Source organism: Crocodylus siamensis, chromosome 4, assembly GCF_052110815.1.
Source record: "Crocodylus siamensis isolate JL-2025a chromosome 4, ASM5211081v1, whole genome shotgun sequence".
In the NCBI taxonomy this organism is placed as follows: Eukaryota; Metazoa; Chordata; order Crocodylia; family Crocodylidae; genus Crocodylus; species Crocodylus siamensis.
Genome location: NC_143398.1, coordinates 200386134 through 200405425, shown reverse-complemented (window position 1 = coordinate 200405425; position 19292 = coordinate 200386134). Strand labels below are relative to the sequence as shown.

Below are 19292 nucleotides of genomic sequence, written 5' to 3'. Positions count from 1 at the left end.
GGGACTCTCCAGAAAGGAGGAAGCTGCCCACAGCTGCTGTTCCCAGCTAAGCTCGCTGCACAGCTTGGCTGGAGTCAGATAGGAGCAGCTCTGGAGGTCTGACCTCCCATCTGCCCAATCAGCCAGGGACAATGGCAGAGGAGGGGGAGAATGGGAAGGAAGGGGAGGTGCCACTGAACATGAAGGGCAAGGGAAGAAAAGCTGTGGGGAGGGGGGATTCTTACCTGCTGGGAATTAAAGTCCTCAGCTACTACTTCTGCACCATGGTCCAACTTCAAAACTAATTTGTATACCTCTTTGCAGGTAGGCTGGGCAGTGCAGGGGGGTGGGGGTCACCGGGGCAGGGACAAGCATGAGCCTGTGCTTATCTGCTCATCTCTTCACACCTTGGGGAACCCTTCAAAGAATCTGGCAGTACCTGAGTGCCATATCACCCTGGCTAAGAGTGACTGCTCTAAAAGCAGAGTGCAAAACTTCATATACATGATATGTTAAGATGGCTGTGGTTTTTGCTGCCTTGTTTTTTATTAGAGACAAGGCAAGACTTCCCAGTTATTGCTTGAAGGCCTAGAGAACTGGAGTTAAGATAAATGAAGTCTGTGTTGCAGTTTCTCCTGTGCTTGCCTAAAGAAAAGGTATGCTGAATCTGAGAACTTTTTGATTAAACAAATGCATTATCAGCATAAAGGAAGCTGCTGATTGTTGTTATCAAGTGCTAAGATGCCTAACTCTCAAGGAAGATAACAAGAATTGAGTTCAATACTTTATTGCACTAGGTCTTGATTTCCTTACTGATTAAAACAACCTGATTCTGAAAACTTTCTTATTTAGGAGACTTGGCAATCTTACAGCAAAGTGGTTAAGAATATAGAATGTTCCAAGAAACTTAAATAAAAACTTGTTACCTACTTTCTGTTCTAATTGCAATATTTTCCAATACACATGAGCTGCTAGAGCAATCTTACTGATGCAAGCCATCCCAGTGTCAGTGGCCAAGGGACAAACTAAATTTGGCTAAAAGTCCCACTTAGTGATACCAGTAAAGTTGGTAAGATTTAGAATCCTAAACTGACAGAATGAATGTATATGCACTGAAAATATCTTCAAGTCTTAATTTTTTACTAGCACACTTTTTATCAGCCACCTGTATCCATAATGATATAGCTCAAAATTGACAACTGTCTTTAGTTTTTCTGCTGATATACCTGTTAAAGTCTTGCTTCCAATCAAAATGGATGATTATTGTGCTTTAATTATTAATACTTTGTCTTGAAAAGAAACATAATGAAGAAAGATCATATTGTAGAACTAGAATGTATGTCAGCAGGATTCTCATACTCGCCATAAGCTAAAATTTGCCATTCTGTGCTGCTGATGATTTATGATGTTTAACAAACATTTTATAGCTCAACTTGCCTTGGGGAATTGGAGCCAATTAATTATTTATTATTTCATATTTAAAAACTTTAACTCTAAATTTTAATTTGAGGATTGACTAGTAAATTCTGGTCATGATCTTACAAAACATTATACATGTGTGTAGACTTCTTGACATAAATGGGATTGCTTGTATAAGTAAGAATTTGAATGTCTGACAATAAGAGTAATATCCACCAGAATTATTCATATAGCCCCCACCTATTACTTGATTTCATTTCTTGTTACTTTCCCTCTTTTTAGAAAAGAGCATTTACAATGAAAATATCATCTTTGAAAACACTACTGGAAGTCACTTATGAACTAGTGGAACTAACAGAGCTCTGGATAGGCACAGCAGGGTGCAGGACTGTGGCTTACAATATTATCCTCAAATTTACGTGACTATGATCACTTTTAAGTCAATGGGAGTTAAGTAGTAGTCAAAGATATTGTGTATATAATAAGAACCGAATGCAATCTCCACTAAGTCACCAGCTGAAATCATGGGAAGTCTTTCAGTTATTTAATCAGGCCTGAAAACCAGTTGACTAGTATAAAGAGAATATCTTTGTTTCTTTATAAACACCTTGGTTATGTTCTGAAACACTTTTTAAATTAAGCTGTGGGTGTTCATCTTGTATCTTTACAATAAAACACCTGAGCAACTCCAAAGTTATCATTCTCCCCAAAATACAAAAGACTTACAGTATCATCCCTCTTTTTCCATCTCCATCTGTCAACTGATAATGCTACCCAATTATGCATTTTCACTTTACAGATGATCACTCTGCACCATCTTTCACAACATTGACAAAAATCCTATTGCATTTTTATTAATTTTTAAAGTAGTCTATTGTGAACACTAACAATCACCTGAAATAGAACATCTGTCACTTGTCTATGGACATATATCCAAAACTCTTTACAGCTCTTTATCCCTGAGAATATTAAATTGAGTAAGCCTACTGTTTGATCACAGATGCACAATGATCATGTGTGTGCCAGGTACAAGAAGGTAAACTGTGCTAACTCACAAGCATACAAGTTAAACAAAAGAGAAACCACACCCATTCTCAAACAAAACCCTTATTAAGACCAAAGGACCCAAAGTTCTTCTCACATGAGAAGTAGTCAAAAGTAATGCCACTGAATTCAATGGAACTGCACCAGTATAAATCCAAAATAGTAAGCAGGGAACTTGATTTCCAGATCTTTTCCAGTTATGACTAAGCACAGATTTGCAATTTTAACACTTAAAGTGTGTTATAAAATGTTAGTCTGATCAGTGTGGAAAATGGAACCCAGTCATAAGAAACAATACAAAATAAATATTAATCAGATGGTTAATGGCAAAGCCTTGATTGCATTTCTTCATTTTCTTTCACAACCAACTGTGACAAAGCTTTGGTGCTTGTCACTTTAAGGGCTTTGAGTGGTAGCAGAGCAGCCAGCAGGTGCAGGCCAGCCCTGATAAGGCAGTCACATGACCTGGTGAGGGCCATGTGATTGGAAGAGAGGGCTAGGCGGACTCCATTTTAGCTCAGGCCCTCAAAGCTGACCAAGCAGTCTGTTGTTGGCAGCTGGCAGAACAACAGTCGTCTGAGTGACTACTCAAGAATACCTTGGAGGTAAGGGCAGGAGCTATGGGGATGGCAGGAGGCTCCTGGCCCTGGGTATGACTTGAAACTGCACCCTGCTGGAGAAGGATGGCCTGATGAGGCTGCCTGTGGCAGGGCAGCTCCCCAGAAATGCCAGGCCAGTTGCTTCTCCAGTGAAAGGAGGGTAGGGGTGCCTCATAACCCTAGCCCCCACTACTCAGTGGTGATGGAACAGACAGTGGGGCCAGGCACACTGATGGAAAGGTACCCAAGTCCCTGGGGATGTAAAACCCCAAGCCCCAGGAAGGGGTCATAAAGTTAGCCTCAGTGAGGGGGCAGAGAATATCCCCAGAAAGCGGGGTAGGAAGGACCTAGTGCCTGGTGAGGGGCTAGTGGCTAGAGCCGGCCTAGTTATGTGCAAGAACTGTTACCCACAGAGTAGGCTACAGGAGGTGCCCACAGGGCTGAGGGGGGGATTGCCCAGAGTGGAAGTGGGTAAGCCTGATGGCCTGAAGGGGCTGCTAAAGAGGAGCAGGGTAGGTTGCCCCAGTGAGGGGCAGTATGAAAGAGGCCCTGTGAGAGGAGGCAGAATGTGTGTGTGTAGTATGTGGGAGGCCCAGCAAGGGACAGAGTTTGGCTTGGCCTCTGGCCAGAGCAACTAGTAACTTTGCATGCCATCTGCAAAGCATGGGACGCAGGGTCAGAGTTGTGTGTAGATCCCATGGCAGTGGGGCATTAAATGGGCAGCTTCCTGCTTATTTCATCTTGTATTATTGAACAGCGAGTCATGGCAGGAGAGACAGGGTGGACTACCCTAGACAGAGGGGTGGGCCAGTACTGTGATTGGCCACATGATCTTCCCTGTCACACTAACCAACCAACTAGCCACAGTAAACTATTTGAATGGGAATTTTTACAGTAAACAAAAAAACCACAAAACCAAAAAAAAAAAAAGAAACAGGAGAAAAATTTTAAAAGAACCCAGTCCTTCATTCCTAGGAAATCCTCTCATCAGTAGCAATCTCACCTCCTGCAAAAGAAGAAAATGGAGCTGTCCAGTGTTTTGAAGAACAGGGTAAACAGAAGATGTAATGAGTGCAAAGGCCCTAACACAAGCAAACTACCTTTTAGATCCTACGCATGCTCAAAATGACTGAAATACATATTCAGCTTTATTTTCCTCATGTTGTAGCCCTTTTAAATTCAAACCAGTGTCAATGGTAAGGAAAGAGGAGAGGGATACATGGATAGAGGAAGAGGGTACCTCTTTAAATGGTAGAGCTGGATCAGAAATAGATGGCAGTGGAAAACAGATAATGAAGAAAGAAAAAAAAATTATAGGACATACAAGATGAGAGCAACACTTAACTTCAGTTATTTTGCTTCCTAAGTCATTTTCATTTCTTCTAACCTCTTCACTTCAGCTTGTAAAGTCACTGGGCCAGAACTTCTTTCAGCCTAGGGTTTATGAGATGCCTAGCACACATAGTTACTTGACCAATGATAAATAATTGTTCTATTCAAATCACAAAAATTAATCTAGACTTTCCTGTATTTAAAAGCATATCCACACTCAGGTCTTAACTGCCCAAGTGTTTTCTCTGCACTGTTTACTAGCCAGCGCTATAAACTATTTTTGTTATTATGTGTTAAATCATTTTAGAGCAAGGTTAGACACTAGGCAAATGTTTATCATGACATAGGGTACAACCTTAATATAATGAACTGCCATGGGACTAGAAGAAAATTTCATAAAAAGGTGTTTGGTTTAACATTGTTAATCAATTTGCTGTCATCATAATGGGGAAAAAAACAGTTCCTGCTGTGGGATTGTTGAAACCAAGGGTTTGTTATAAGCAGAGTTTGTTATAGTGAGGTTGTACTGTAGCTAAATGTTGAAGTCTCTGATCATGGAGACAGATACATCAATACTGTATATTTCTCTGACCTAAATGTGACAGTCTGTTTTTACATGTAGCAAAAATGAAAAATGAGACAAATAACAGGTAAGGCACGAAAGCTCAAGTGACATGGAATTCTTTGCTTCTAAATATCTTTTTATTTCTGATAGGAAGTCACAAAAATGAATGCTAAAGATAATACAAAGGTCTGAGAGAGAGAAATGAATGTTGATCTAATAAAATGAATAAACTGCCTTGTACTTAAGTACAACCAGGATGCATCCAAGCCCTTTTGAAGTCAATGGAAGTTTTGTTTTGTTTTTTTTAATTGCTTTCACTGCAGCCAGAGTTTCATGTTTAGTGTTCAAAGTAAATTAATCCACAGAGAAAGTCCTTGTAAAAGGAGAAAGGATTCGTTATCATATTCCCCAGGAAAGGTTTTAAAAAATATGTGCCAGAAAGTCAAAATTGGGCACATTTTGCAAAGATCAAAATATATATCGCATTTACTCAAATCTAAGATGACCCTGAATTTAGGATGACCTTCCCTCCCAATTATTAGATTCTATACATGCAAAATTTATCAATTTGTTACAATTATTCTAATTATTGGAGAATCATTTAATTCATTCCTCCTACTGCTGCAGTGGGGAGGCAGGTGGTGGGGGGAGGTCGGGCAGCTTGCCCCTGCTTGTGCCTTCTTCCCCCCAGCTTCTGCATACACCCTTTGCCCAGCCTCTACCACTTTTCCTGGCTGGGCTGGGGCCATGCTCAGTACTCCAGGCTGCAGCGTGCACTGAGCCTGCTAGCACAAAGCAAAGGTAAGGGGGGAGGCAGAGGGGCAGGCACAAGAGCCTGGAAGCGGGGTGGGGAGACAAGGCTGCAGGGGGAAGATGGTGGGGTGCAGTGGTAGCAGAGGGGGGAGAGCAGGGGAGAAGGTGGCTATGGCCTCAACCCCAGGTAGGGGCCGGAGCCTGATCCACAGCAGCCACCTGTCCCTACCCCACCACTACCCTCCTATGTGAATCCAAGGAGAGACTTTTTCCCCTCCATGTTAAATGTGTGGGGGGGGAGGGAAACCCTGTCCTAGAATTTAATTAATATGATACTTCCTGGAAACACTTTATCTTTAGATTGGTTTGATAGGCAGGGAAGGTTAACTTGGAGAAAAGTAATAAAAATAATATTTACTTTAATACCATTTCTCATCAGAAGATTTCAGAGCATATTATAAATGTGAATTAAATCTTAAAAAATCCCTGTCAGGTACCAAACATTAGCTGTACTCCTTTTACAATCATTTAAGCCAGGTGTGCCAGCTACCCCAAATCTTGTTGAAATGAAGATCAGAAAGACCCACAATCTTATGTCTGTGAAATATCATAGTTCCTACACAAGGTCCTGGCTCATGAAATAGTCATAGTTCCTAAATCCAGCTTGAAGAACCCTTGACATATAATCACATTCCAGTAACATGTAATGTTGCTGCAATACGTTACTATGATTTCTTAGGCTTTGGATTTGAGAAGACTACATCTAACAAAAGACGAAAGGATTTTTTTTAGGGTGATTTCTTTTATTGCACCAACTGGGTTGGTGGGACAGCCTTAGACAAGCTTTTGAATGCAAGATATTCTTCATCAAGTCTATCCCAACAACCCAATAAAAGATATCACCCTAAGAAATGCTTGCCACTTGTATAACTTCTGGACCATCATGGCTACACTATCACTCCTATGCTACTGCTGTGACTCTCAGCCAGGGTGTTACAGATCGCTGGAGTGCCTTGAGATCCTTTCAAGGGTGCCAATGTTAGCAGTCAGGTTTACAAACATGACCCACAAGACAAACCTGAAGCCTTCAAACAGAAATTCACAGTTGTGGTCTTTCTGAGTTCTTAGCAACAGAAACAACTGCTTCATTATTTTTCAATAGGCAGAAAAAGTGAAAAGCTAAGAGCTGGCATTTTCCAAGGGGTGGCTTGAGTCTACCCGGGAGCTCCTAGAGTCTATCCAGAAGTGCTTCAAGTCTAAAAAGATTGAGAGCCACTGCATTACAAAGGCAAAAGAGGTTCATTTGAAAACTGAAGGAAGACACAGCGTAGTTGAGTGCTCTGCCCTGCCACAGAGTGGCAAGCCAGGACCTTGTGATCCATCTAAGGATCTGATCAAGAACTCGGTAGCTAGAGGCCTCTGGGGTTTCCACTTAGGCCTCTCTCTAGGGCTAAGAAGCTATCCAGACCCACAGCAAGGGGGAGGGGATTACCCTTCTCTGTTCCCTGTGTGGTAAACGGCAGAGCATGCACCAACTTGGCAAGTCTCTGCGCGCACACTCAGGGCAGGCAGGCCTACCTGGTAGGCATCGGGGATGTTGACCGTCTCGCCGTGCTCTGCCACATAGCCGATGATGCCCTTGCCCCAGGGCACCTGCACCTCGTTGCAGTTCTCGGTGCTGCAGCAGGGCAGCAGTGGGGTCCCCGCGTGCACGTCGAAGACCTTGGACACGAGGCTCTTCTTGCCTGCCGCGGCGCCCTCCACCAGGAAGAGGGAGCCGCGGTCAGCGTCCACCAGCAGGCAAATGAAGATGAGGATCTTGTAGCTGAGGCTCGTGAGGTCCAGGTCGTTGGAGACGTCCTTGACCAGCTCGAGGAAGAACTGCCGCTCGTTGTGCTCCTTGAGGTGGCGCTTGTAGTCCAGCGCGCTGGGCGGGTACTGGGGCAGGCTGACGCGGGACTCGAGCAGGGCGCTGAGGATGTGCGCCGTGGTGGGCGGTAGGGAGCTGGCCTTGCGCAGCAGCGCGCGGCGCCTCATGCTGCTCAGCGGCTCCTGGGCCCGGCCGTGCACGTGCTCGTCGTAGGTGCGGTTGACCGGGATGGCCTTGGAGCGGGCGAAGCTCTGGCGCAGCTCCTTCTGCGACGCCCTCCGCTGCAGCCCGCCCGCCTCACTGGCCCCGGCCCCGGCCCCGGCCCCGGCCCAGCCGCTGCTCCTGCGCTCGTCCGCCCCGCCGGCCCCGGGGCCGCCGCTGCCGGGAGGCGCTGGGCTCAGCGGATTCCTCCTCTTGAGCCACTTCTCCACCAGCTCCGGGTGCCGGTCCAGGAAACTTTCCACCGCCGCGAAGTCCAGGGCGGCAGCGGGCGCAGCCGACATGCTGGCGGGCTGCGGCAGCTCCTCACTTTGCCAGGTGCCAACAACTCAGCACCTGCGCGAGCATGGCCGCGGCGCCCCCCGCGCCGGGCCGCCACGTGCCGGCCGCGCCCCTCCCTCCCCAGCGCCGAGCTGTGCCCGCGTCCTGCCCGGCGGCGCTGCCGCAGCTCCCTCTGGCGCTGCACCGAGCTCCTGCCTCCTGCGCAAGCCGGGCACGGAGCGCTGCGCGGGGCGGGGGAGGGCAGAGCCGGGGGGCGGGTGGAGAGCGAGCGCCGGGCACGGGGAGGGCGGCTGCGGCGGCATCGTCTCCCCCGGAGGCAGCCGCGGCGGCGCTCGGAGTGTGCGCGACGCAGCGCGGCGGGGGGAAGGGGTCGGTGCTGTGCCCGGCTCGTCCCCCCTGAGGTGTTCGCGGGGAGCCCCGCTCTTCCCGCCTCTTCATTCAACCGGGGTGGGGGCGGCTGTGGGCTCTGCCTGTGCCGCCGTGCGTGTAACGCGCGGGCTGCTGCTCCACGGCCCCCCCGGATGCCGCCTGCGTCCGACACTTGCCCCGGCCTTTCACCACCCAGAGCCGGAGTCCGCGAGCCGGGCTCCCCGCCAGGCCCGCGCAAAACGGGGGCTGGGCTCACGGTCCCGGCCGCCTGAGGGACACGATGCGCGAGGGGTGCTGTGGTCTTCCCCCCCGCGGGGTCGCACGTGGTCACTTGTCCGCGGGCAGGTGCGGGGGCCGGGAGCTGCCGCCGCAAGGCCCGGGACGAGACGGACGGGCCAGAGTGATTTTTGCGCGCACGTGGAGCAGCTCAGTGCGCTGCTCGGCGGTGCCTGCGCAGGAGGGCTGCAAGCCTGGCGCCGCGGTCCCGAGCACGTGCGGCGGAGCGGAGAAGGCTGGATGCGGCGGGTCATGAATGGGGCGGCTCCATGTGTCCCTGCAGCGCGCACCTCGCGGGCCGCAGAGCTAACCCGTGCCGGCCCGCGGCCCCTCCGGCATGAGCCGTGCCCAGAGGGAGAGAGCCTGTGCAAATAGCGCATGTCTGTGCAGTAGCTGGGGGAGGGGGGGGACGAAGACGACCCTAAGAGCTGATCCGCTCTGCTTGCCGCAGGTGCCCAGGCGGAGGGAGGGGGAAGCAGGCTCCGCGCAACCCGCGGGGGTGCTGACTCCGGTCCAGCCAAGAACTCCCTGGACACGAGCTTGGACAAAGGCACCGGCTTGCCAGCGCCCGCCCCTGCCTGTCCGCCCCTCGCTCGGACGATGCAGCTCGGCTCCGGCATCGCTCAGTGCTGGTCTCTGCCGGGCTGGATCCGCACAGCTTCGGGAGGCCGTTACATTGCCGGGGGCTGCGCGGCGACAGCACCGCTTTCATTGAGAAATCTGGCTCGGCAGCCCCGGGAACCAGCTAATAGCGGAGCAGGAGAGCGGGGGGATGGGGCCGGTACGTCTGCTCCCCTGTGGAGTGACCCGGAGCCCGGGACTCCCCGCGGCGGCGCAGCGGAGCCCGCCCCGCTAGTGCGCGGCCGCGTAGCTGCGGGGACTCCCGCCCGGCCTCCGCCGGCGCCCGTGGTGCAGCATCGCGCCTGGAGCGTCGCTGAGCCCCTCGCCCGGTGAAAGATGCTGCCAGGGGTTCAGGGCTGAGCAGGCCCGCCCAAGAGGCTCAGCTCCCTCCCTTTCCTGTGCCCGAAGAAGGGTACTTGTCCCCTAAAGCAATGTTTCCCAACCTTTTCCAGCCCAAGGCACACTACAGCTATAAAAATGTTCCGCGGCACACCTGTTACGGCATTCCGCATCCTCCGTGAGGCTGAAGTTGGTTCCTTATTCCCAGTTCCTTTTCCCGGTTCCCTATTCCTTGTTCCTGGTTCCTTTTTCAAAGATAATCTAGACCCAATAAAAATTTATTAATGAATTCCGCATCCTAAAGAAAGAGAATTTCTAGCTATGCATATGTACTAATTAATATGCAAAATAATATTCCACATCAAGTACAGAGCCCGAAATGAAGGTCAGATTAGGATGGGATTATGTGGCAAAATACTTCTTGGGCCACTCCAAATTTTGTGGCAATGCCACTGGGGAACTGTCCCAAAGAACCCTGACCACGGTCCTGCCTGGCCCAAAGCACGGTTTGGCTGTGCCAGGCTGCCAACAAACAGCCCCCATGCCCTCTATACTAAGTATAATGGCTTGAATAAGGAACTAGCTTTCATGCTGAGATTATGGCTAGAAATTCTGTTTGGGCCACCCATCAGAATACCTCTGTGCCACTGGGGGACTGTCCTGGACATCTGTGACCAGAGACTTCTCTGGTCCAAACTGTGGTTTGGCCGTGCCAGGCTGACAAGAGACAGCACCCCAGCCGCTGTGCTAAATACATGGAACTGAATAAGGAACTGGATTTTGGACTGGGTTTAAACCAAGAAATCCTTCTTGGGCTACCCCAGACCATGTCTCTGTGCCACCAGGGGACACTTCTGGACAAGGATTTCTGGGTATAATCCCAGCCCAAAATCCAATTCCTTATTAAGCACAGTGTCTGGTGTGTGGTGACAGTTGGCAACCTGGTGCGGCCAAACCGTGTTTTGGGCTGGGAAGGTCTCTGGTCAGAGATGCCCAGGAGAATCCTCCGGTGCCACAGAGGTGCAGTCTGGGGTGGCCCAAGGAGGATTTCTGGGTATAATCCAAGCCCATAATCCAGTTCTTTATTCAGTTCCATATACTTAGGACAGTGTCTGGGGTACTGTTAGTTGGCACCCTGGCACGGCCAAACCGCGTTTTGGGCCAGACAAATCTCTGGTCAGAGATGTCCAGAACCAACCAGAACCAACTTCAGCCTCATCCATCCTCATACCTATTGCAGCTCATTGTTATGGAAAAACTCCACCGCATACCCATTCATTTCTTGCAGGGGCTGGTTGAGAAACACTGCCCTAAAGCTTGCAAAGAACATGTTTCCCAACTGTTTAGCTGGTCTAATGAAAGCTATCCCATCTACTCAAAGAACCCTGTCTACATGTGTCCTGAGACCAACACAGCTACAACCCACAGCCCTGAACCCAAGGGGCTTCCATTAGGGCAGTGGGAGCAGCACTTCAACCTGGGCTCCAGTTACACTTTGATTTTTGGGGAAGCCTGCAAAAAAAATTGGGTTGACCATCACCAGGCCCTAATAAAATCAGGTTATGATTTTCAAATCTTTTAGGGGGGTTCTCCTCTCTTACTGGGGACTCAGCCACCTCCCCCCCCCCCCCATAATTCAACCTTAACTGGTGAATGTGCAACCCAGGGCTCGCTCTGTTTTTGGGAAGGGAACCGCTGAGATGTCACCCTGGGTTCGCAGTGTGCCTGTCAGTCCCTGTGGCATTCACTTTGTCAGCTACATCTGCACATGCCATGGCTGCTGACTGTGGTGCTATGGCTCAGAGCTGGTTCTCCTTCGCAGGCTGGCCAGCCCTAGTCCCTCACCTGCTGGCACTATCAGAACTACCTCTCACATAAGACTTTGGCTTTGGTTCCCCCAACACCATGTGGCACAAGCAACTCACATGTAAAAAAATGTAAAGAAATAACAGGCAAATAAAAGGGTTTAGATTGTACACCTTGTTCTATGATGAACCAACATTTCTTCACATTACAGGCCTCTCATTTATGGCGGGGGGGTTGTTTTAGTACATGTTGCTAAGACAATAACTGGGGGTTGGTGTACATGCAGCATAGCTGGGGCTGGTCCTGCTTTGAGCAGGGAGTTGGACTAGATGACTTTCTGAGGTCCCTTCCAACCCTAATTTTCTATGATCTTTCACCAAAATAGCAACATCTTTTTTACTTTGCAGCCATTCTTAATACCTTTCAGGCCCCTGTGTGGATGCTTACATAATTTTGTACCCAAAGTGTGAATTAAATTCAATACAGGTTTTTGTGCAAGTCTATGTGTAGAAAAGCAGGATCTCAGTTTTCCTGGTAGCATTTTCATACTATGTTTCAAGTGAATATTTGAATCAAACTAGTAAGGCAAATGATTATATGTTACATTCAAAATGTTATCTTGTATTACAGAAAAAAATCTTCATATTGGCAGTTTCTATCAAATATTTGATTTAAGGATGCAAACATTTCAAGCCCCAAAGTCTGTGTTATTGTTTGATGTAATGTATCTAAAATATTTTTGGTACAAATAATATTTAATTTAAATGAGTAAATATTTTTATGAGACAAATGAAAATTAAAGCAGAGATAGTCTAGTTTTTACTAGCCTGACAGGTCAAAATGAGAAGCCTCCCTGGATTTGTCAGTACTGGAATCAAGTCCTAAGGGACCACTTCTTGCTTATGTTCCATCACAACCTTGCAGGTCAGCCAAGGGCAACCTTCTACAAGTACCATCTGTACACCAAATTTGTTTGATGAAAAGATGTAGGAAACCATTCCTGGTCATTATAACTCAGCTTTTGAACTCCCTCCATCTTGCAGTCCATCTGAGCCTGAGTCTGGACAACTTCAGGTAGTGTTTTAACAAGTTTTAATAGGATTTCACCAGGAGGGGTTACATTTTGAGGCACTGTTTGTGCTTATTATTACACATAATAATATGTATGTAGTTTTAATATTTGATGCTTTTTATAATTTTTTTCTTGTAAGCCTCCCTGAGCCCTTCTGGGAAGGGCAGCATACAAATCGAATAAATAAGTCCTATCATTGACAACCGATACAGGGAAAAGTGGCATAGTGTCAATGAAAGCAGGTTTTTAAGTGCTGCTTAAGAAACACACTTCTTGTGACTCCAGCATGCATTACTTTAATCATTTAACACAAGGGTGCTCAACCCCCTCCTGCATAAGGGCCAAATCCAGCACTCAGCACCTTGTAAATGTGGCCTTGCATGCTAGATCTGGTGCACAGGGCAGCGGGGGAGCCAATCCCAATGCATAGTGCCCAACAAAGATGGCACAATGTCCCAGGACCATGATCCTGGCACACAGGGCTGGGTAGCGGTGGCAAGGGGCCCCAGAGCCCAATCCCAGCACGTGGGTCCTGGTAGAGGTGGCATAGGGTTCTGTGGCCCCAATCCCAGCGCACAGAGCCTGGCAGAGGCAGCACAGGATTCTGGGGCCCATATCCTGGCACACTGCGTCCCAGGGCCCCAGTCCCAGCATGAGCAGAAGCGTGAGCTGGGCAGTAGTGTGGTGTACTGGGGCCTTGATCCCAATGTGCAGAGGCTGGTGATGGTCCCAGGGCCTTGATCTTAGCACATGGAGCCAAGCAGAGGTAGCACAGAGTCCTAGGACCCTGATCCTGGCACATGGGGCTGAACAAGAGTGGTATGGTCCAGATCCAGGCATGCAGAGCAGGTTGCAAGTTGCCCAGACACAGATATAAGGTCCCTTAAAGCAGTCCCCTGCCTGTACAAAATATTGCTGACCCCTGGTCTAACGTCATTAACTGAAAATGTTATCTGTAAGCTGAGAGGACTGTCTTGTACTAAGGCATAAAAAAGAAAACTGGGTTCTAGGCCGACGTGTACCATAGACTTGATCACTTAAGTGCTTTGGCCTGTTACTCATTCCATAAAATAAAAATAATACCTACATAAAAATCTCAAAAGAAGCACAGTGAGACACTGAATGGGCAAATTACATGAGATACTGCTGTGCAGTCATTACTGCACATTTATTTAGTTACTATTTAGTATTAGCAAGTACTAAATAAAAGTGCAGTAACCAGCGCTATTGCACAGTAGTGCCCATGAATGTCTTTTAGGTGATGCTATTGCATAATAGCCTAATAGTTACAGCGCAGGAGTGTATTAGCACTGTCTGTGCTGTGTTGTGCTACTGTGCAGTAGTTTTCAGTCACCGTGCAGTCAACATTTTAAGTAGATATGCCCAGTATGTATTTGTGACTAATATTTAGGTACTTTAGTAGTTGATTAAGGGCCTTTATACACCTGTTTCCTTGAGCCTTAGTTGAGTGAAATATGTTTTAAAGTAGAGACCAACCTGTTAGTTATATAATCCAGGTGGTAGAAAGGAAGAGGTTTCAGAGGTTGCAATTACACTCGTTTCCCTTCTACTGCTGGTGAAAGTATCTGTTACCAATACAAAATGGTTTATTTTTTCAAGTTCTCATTTGTTTCTCTCTCTTAGTGTCCAGCCACTTCATAGTTTCATAGTAGGTAGGGTCGGAAGGGACCTGAGCAGATCAAGTCCAACCCCCTGCCATGGGCAGGAAAGAATGCTGGGGTCAAATAACCCTGGCAAGGTGGTTGTCTAGCCTCCTTTTGGTAGGATTGAGCGCCATTCCCCTTGGAAGTTAGTTCCAGATCCTAGCTGCCCTGACTGTGAAGTAGTCCTGATATCTAGCCTGAATCCACTCTCGGTCAACTTATGGCCGTTATTCCTTGTTACTCCCAGTAGTGCTCGGGGGGAACAGGGACTTTCCCATTGCCTGCTGGTTTTCCTTGGCTGGTTTATAGATGGCCACCAGATCCCCTCTCAGCCTTCTCTTGTGGAGGCTGAGCAGGTTCAGGTCTCATAGCCTCTCCTCATAGGGCCTGCCCTGCTGCCCCCTGATCACGCAAGTGGCACTCCCCAGAACTGGATACATACTCCAACTGCAGCCTGACCAATGCTGCACAGAGGGGGAGGATAACCACCTTGGACCTGCTCATGATGCATCTGTGGATGCATGACAAGGTGCGGTTAGCCTTCCTGACTGCATCCCCACATTGGTGGCCCATGTTCATCTTGGAGTCTATAATGACTCCAAGATCCTTTTCTGCCTCTGTGCTGATGAAAAGGGTGTTCCCTGGCCTGTAGGTATGGTGCTGGTTCTTTCTCCCTAGGTGCAGTACCTTGCACTTGTCAGTATTGAATCTCATCTTGTTCTCATCCGCCCACCCCTGTAACCTGTCCAGATCCAATTGCAGCCTGTCCCTCCCTTCTAACGTGCCCACTTGTCCCCACATCTTAGTATCACCCGCAAATTTGAACAAGGTGCTTTTCACCCCCTCATCCAAGTCACTGATGAAGATGTAGAACACTGTGGGCCCAAGGACTGAGCCTTGGGGGACCCCACTGCCCACATCCCTCCAGGTCGAATAAGACTCATTCACCATCACTCTCTGGGTGCAGCCCTCCAGTCAATTGGCGACCCATCTGACTGTGTAGGCATCGACACCACAATCTCCTCATTTTTTAATGAGAATGGGGTGAGAGACAGTGTCGAAGGCCTTCCTAAAGTCCAGAAAGACTACGTCCACTGTGACACCTGTGTCCAAGGATTTTGTGACCTGGTCATAGAAAGCCACTAGGTTGGTCTGACAGGATCTGCCTCTAATGAACCCATGTTGCTTGCCCCTAAGCATAATCTGCCCTGCTTACCCCTTGCAGATATACACCTGGATAATTTTCTCAAAGAGCTTCCCCAGGAGCAAGGTAAGACTAACAGGCCTATAATTTCCTGGGTCTTCCTTCCTCCCTTTTTAAAAAATGGGAACCACATTGGCCCTTTTCCAGTCCCCTGGCACCTCGCCAGAGCACCACAAGTGGTCGTAAAGCTGTGGCAAGGGTTCTGCAATGACCTCAGCTAATTCCCTCAGTACTCTGGGGTGGAGATTGTCAGGACCTGCTGATTTGAACATGTCCAGTCCCTCCTGAAGTTCCCTGACTAGGTCCTCACTGACCCTGGGCCTGGCTGTGCCTCCCCTGGGACCAACGGGGATTCCGGGGGTGGGGGGGGATGACCTAGTCCCTGCTTCAAAATACTTGACTCAGTGAACAGGCTCATAACTGTAGTAAGAAGTCTGCCAGTTCATGGACAGTAAAGTCATTTTAATATGTAAAGAAACACTAATGATGATACTACACTTGATCTGAGCCTTCAAGAGGCTGAGAAGTGATCTAGGAGGCCAAGAAGTGAAATTAAGAACAGAGAAAAGACCAAACTGTAGCTGTATCAATCCATCCTCAAGATTCGCTATATAATATCTTAACTCAAAGGTGACTTTATCATAAAACTATCAGTTAACAGTCTCTTCCCTATAATCTGGTTCCATTTTGTTTGTCTGTCCATGCTCTTTTACATTAGGGCTAAATCCTGCTATGTGCCGATTACCCACATCTCAGATTCTGATGAATTTTTTCCTCAATAAAAATGTCAAGATAGTAACATTGCCTAATGCTTTTATAATTGTATCCATATTCACTTCAATAATTCATATTGACTTAAATGAAATTATGCACATACATACTTGGAGGACTGGGTCCTTAGATCAGAAGCTACTTGGAAAAGGGATCAGCGTAGTAAGGGTAATGGAACCTACATCACCCCAGCATATAGTTCTCCCCCCAGTTTTGTTAACCTCTAAAACTATTAGATTTTATTTGATTTTGCCAGTACCTAATGAACAAATATTAACAAAATACTAAAACATGAACTTTGACACAAGAGGTATTACAATTTTAAAAACACTTTCTCACTGACTTTACAACTGTTGCAGTAACATTTTAAGAGGTTGCTTTTTTCAAGTATGCAATAAGATCTGCTCTCTCACTGCTCTTTTTAATGCCAGCAAAAAGCATTTTTGTTCCAGGAATATATTTCTTAGGGTTCTCCAAATACTCCATCAATGTATTTTCATTCCAGATGATACCTGAAACATAATAAAGAATTATGTACTACTCTTCTAACAGCTGATTCAACATATAGCTAAGTATATCAAACATATTGAGAGTCTCAAGATATAGGGTATAGGCAGGAAAGGTCCTTTGGGTCTCAGTCTTCCTCTGCCTGAAGAAGGGTGCTTGTTCCTGAAAGCTTGCTAAGAACAATTTTTCCAATGATTCAGTTGTTCTAATAAAATATATCACAGTTACTCAAAGAACCTTGTCTGCCTATGTCCTTAGACAATCACAGCTACAACCTACACACCCAAAACATGTCAAGATCTAGAGTATGCATTTCTGAAAATAATCTTCTTAGACTGTCAGGGGAGTATACAAATGAATGATATATGACATCCAATTTTCAATAGTGCCTGAACATATTTCATATTTCACACACAACTGTTAAATTTACTTTAATTCATTTTAGTAAGCCAGAATTAAAAAGTGTAATCACTTGAGCATTTTGGAGAGCTGAATGTATTAAAGCCAGTTCACATTTTGAATATTTGCTACTTTAAAGTAATAAATATAGTTTCAATACTGTACCTGGAAAAAGAGACCATACATTCTGGCAACACAGACTTAGTTTCTACCTAGGTTTGAATCCAAAGATTTTCTATTTATTATCAAATTAATTCTCAAACACTTATTTTCAATTTCTTCCAGCCCTGCCAGGTTCTGTGGTCCTATCAATATTGGCTGCTCACTAACAGGAGAAGCCCATTAACTGAAGACCATTAACAGATCAAGCAGTAACAGCATCACTCATGTCTGTCATTCATTTTCAGCGTATAATTAGTTAACATGATTTCTAAGATGAATCTGTGTTTAAAGTGCACTTAGATACCATACAGCCAGTTTCTTTTTAAATACATGTGGTATCACTTGTATTATTACTTCACAGAATTACATTTTCTGAGTAGAAACTGCCATTAACTGCCAAGTATATATTTGTTTGTATGAAGAAATTCTCTTCTCCTACCAATGAAGTCCCAGTATAAGACTGAATATCCTAAGAAGTCTTTCAGTAAGTAAAACCAAAGATTAAAGAAGTTTTGGAATGTATTTGACTAACTGAAACAAAATACTTGTGGTCAATATCTTTACTCCCAATATGAACACCCTTCTATTTAATTACATAAAAATACCTGTTTGGCTTTCAGATAATTCAGAATTATCTTAATTAAAATATATGAATACACTATCATATAATACAGGCAACCCTCGTCATTTGCAGGGGATACATTCTTCAGATTCTTGCAATTGACGAAATCCACAAATACAACACTGTGTTTATGAACATCATGAATGCAGTAGCCCCGGTGGCTGAGGGGACACGGCTGTGCTGGTGACAGCGGGAGCCCAGTGGCAACGGTGGGGGCCCAGCGGCGGTAGCAGAAGCGTGGCAGTAGCAGGGGTGGAGCTCCTGTGGAGCTCCTATAAGTGTATTTAAAATGCAGGTTCGGCATTCGCAAATATTTGAAACCACGAATGCCAAACCTGCGAATAGCAGGGGTTTCCTGTATTAGACAACTGAAGTTAATAAATGCCAGTAAGCATAATGAATGCAGAGCAGAGGAATACCAGTAGAGGGTGATGACCAACTGTAACAAAATCATACTAAGAGCTATCACTCCAAGAAACTGACATTAACATCTTCAAAATTCTAGAAAGGATGAGAGAGTCCAATCTCAAAAAATAGTTATATGCTGTAGGTTACTAAAATCTAATCTTAAATTAGTGGCTGGACAACAGCATTCTGTTTTCAACGATGTGGTTCAGGTTCATCTTATGAGTCTGTTATTCAATAGCTGTGACTGATTTTTTTGAATATGGTTTCAAGTTTATCTAAGAACAGAATCAGATGTCCTTCTTTATACCTCCCCTCTGGTTCCTCACCTCACTCATGTCACCCTTTATTTTTTACCTTTGTTCTTATTTGACTCTGAATAAGAGAATCCTGCAGCTTGTCCTGTTTTGCGACCAAATAAACTCCAAAGATTTGGGCCGGTCTTGTGCACTCCACCTTTTTCAACTGTGTGGCACTGAGAGCATTTCTGTACAAAGACTTTCTTGCCCTTTTCAACATCACCCATATCGATCTATTATAAAGCAAAATGCAAACAAGAAACTCAAAAATGTTTCTGAAAACATAATGCCTGTTTATCAGGTATACCATCTACACATATATAATTTCCATCTTGAAAGATTAGTTAAGAGGAAAAGACAGTTTTGGAAGCTAGCTAATGGAATTGTTGAGCTGAACTTAATCTGAATAGGAGAATTTGTGGGACACTAGTAAACTTCAGAGTCCTTTGTATCATTTTGGAATTTATGATTATGAATAAAGTTTTAGAGACAACCTAATACTGAAATAAGTTAAAATGTAAGATGCAAGATACTGTGTTGCATCTTTAAAAGTTAAAAGATAGTTAAGAGTGCTTCAAGTCACCACTTCCAGGTTGCTCTGTGGACTTCAGGCAACTCTGGGGAAGCTATTAAGTGACATTAGCCTCCTAGAATCGCACAGACAAAGTGCTCCACAGAATGTCTGCAGTACTGTGGCTTTGTTCCATTCACCCC

At 46.2% G+C, this 19292-nt stretch overlaps 2 protein-coding genes across 2 annotated transcripts in view; both read right to left on the bottom strand.

The window, feature by feature from the left end:
- Positions 1-8192, bottom strand: part of PDE11A (phosphodiesterase 11A) — a 262869-nt gene extending 254677 nt beyond the window's left edge. Inside the window, exon 1 of the mRNA XM_090045374.1 lies at positions 7270-8192. Within this exon, the coding sequence (XP_089901500.1) occupies positions 7270-8064 (795 nt within the window). The 5' untranslated portion in view covers positions 8065-8192. The remainder of the gene's footprint in view (positions 1-7269) is intronic.
- Positions 8193-16550: 8358 nt separating this feature from the next.
- On the bottom strand, positions 16551-18805 carry LOC149867418 (cytochrome c iso-1/iso-2). The gene is made up of 2 exons (XM_090045376.1): positions 18637-18805; positions 16551-16696 (listed from the first exon to the last, which is right to left on the bottom strand). Exons 1-2 carry the CDS (start codon positions 18803-18805, stop codon positions 16551-16553), a joined length of 315 nt encoding a protein of 104 aa, XP_089901502.1.
- Between the last annotated feature and the right edge of the window lie 487 nt (positions 18806-19292).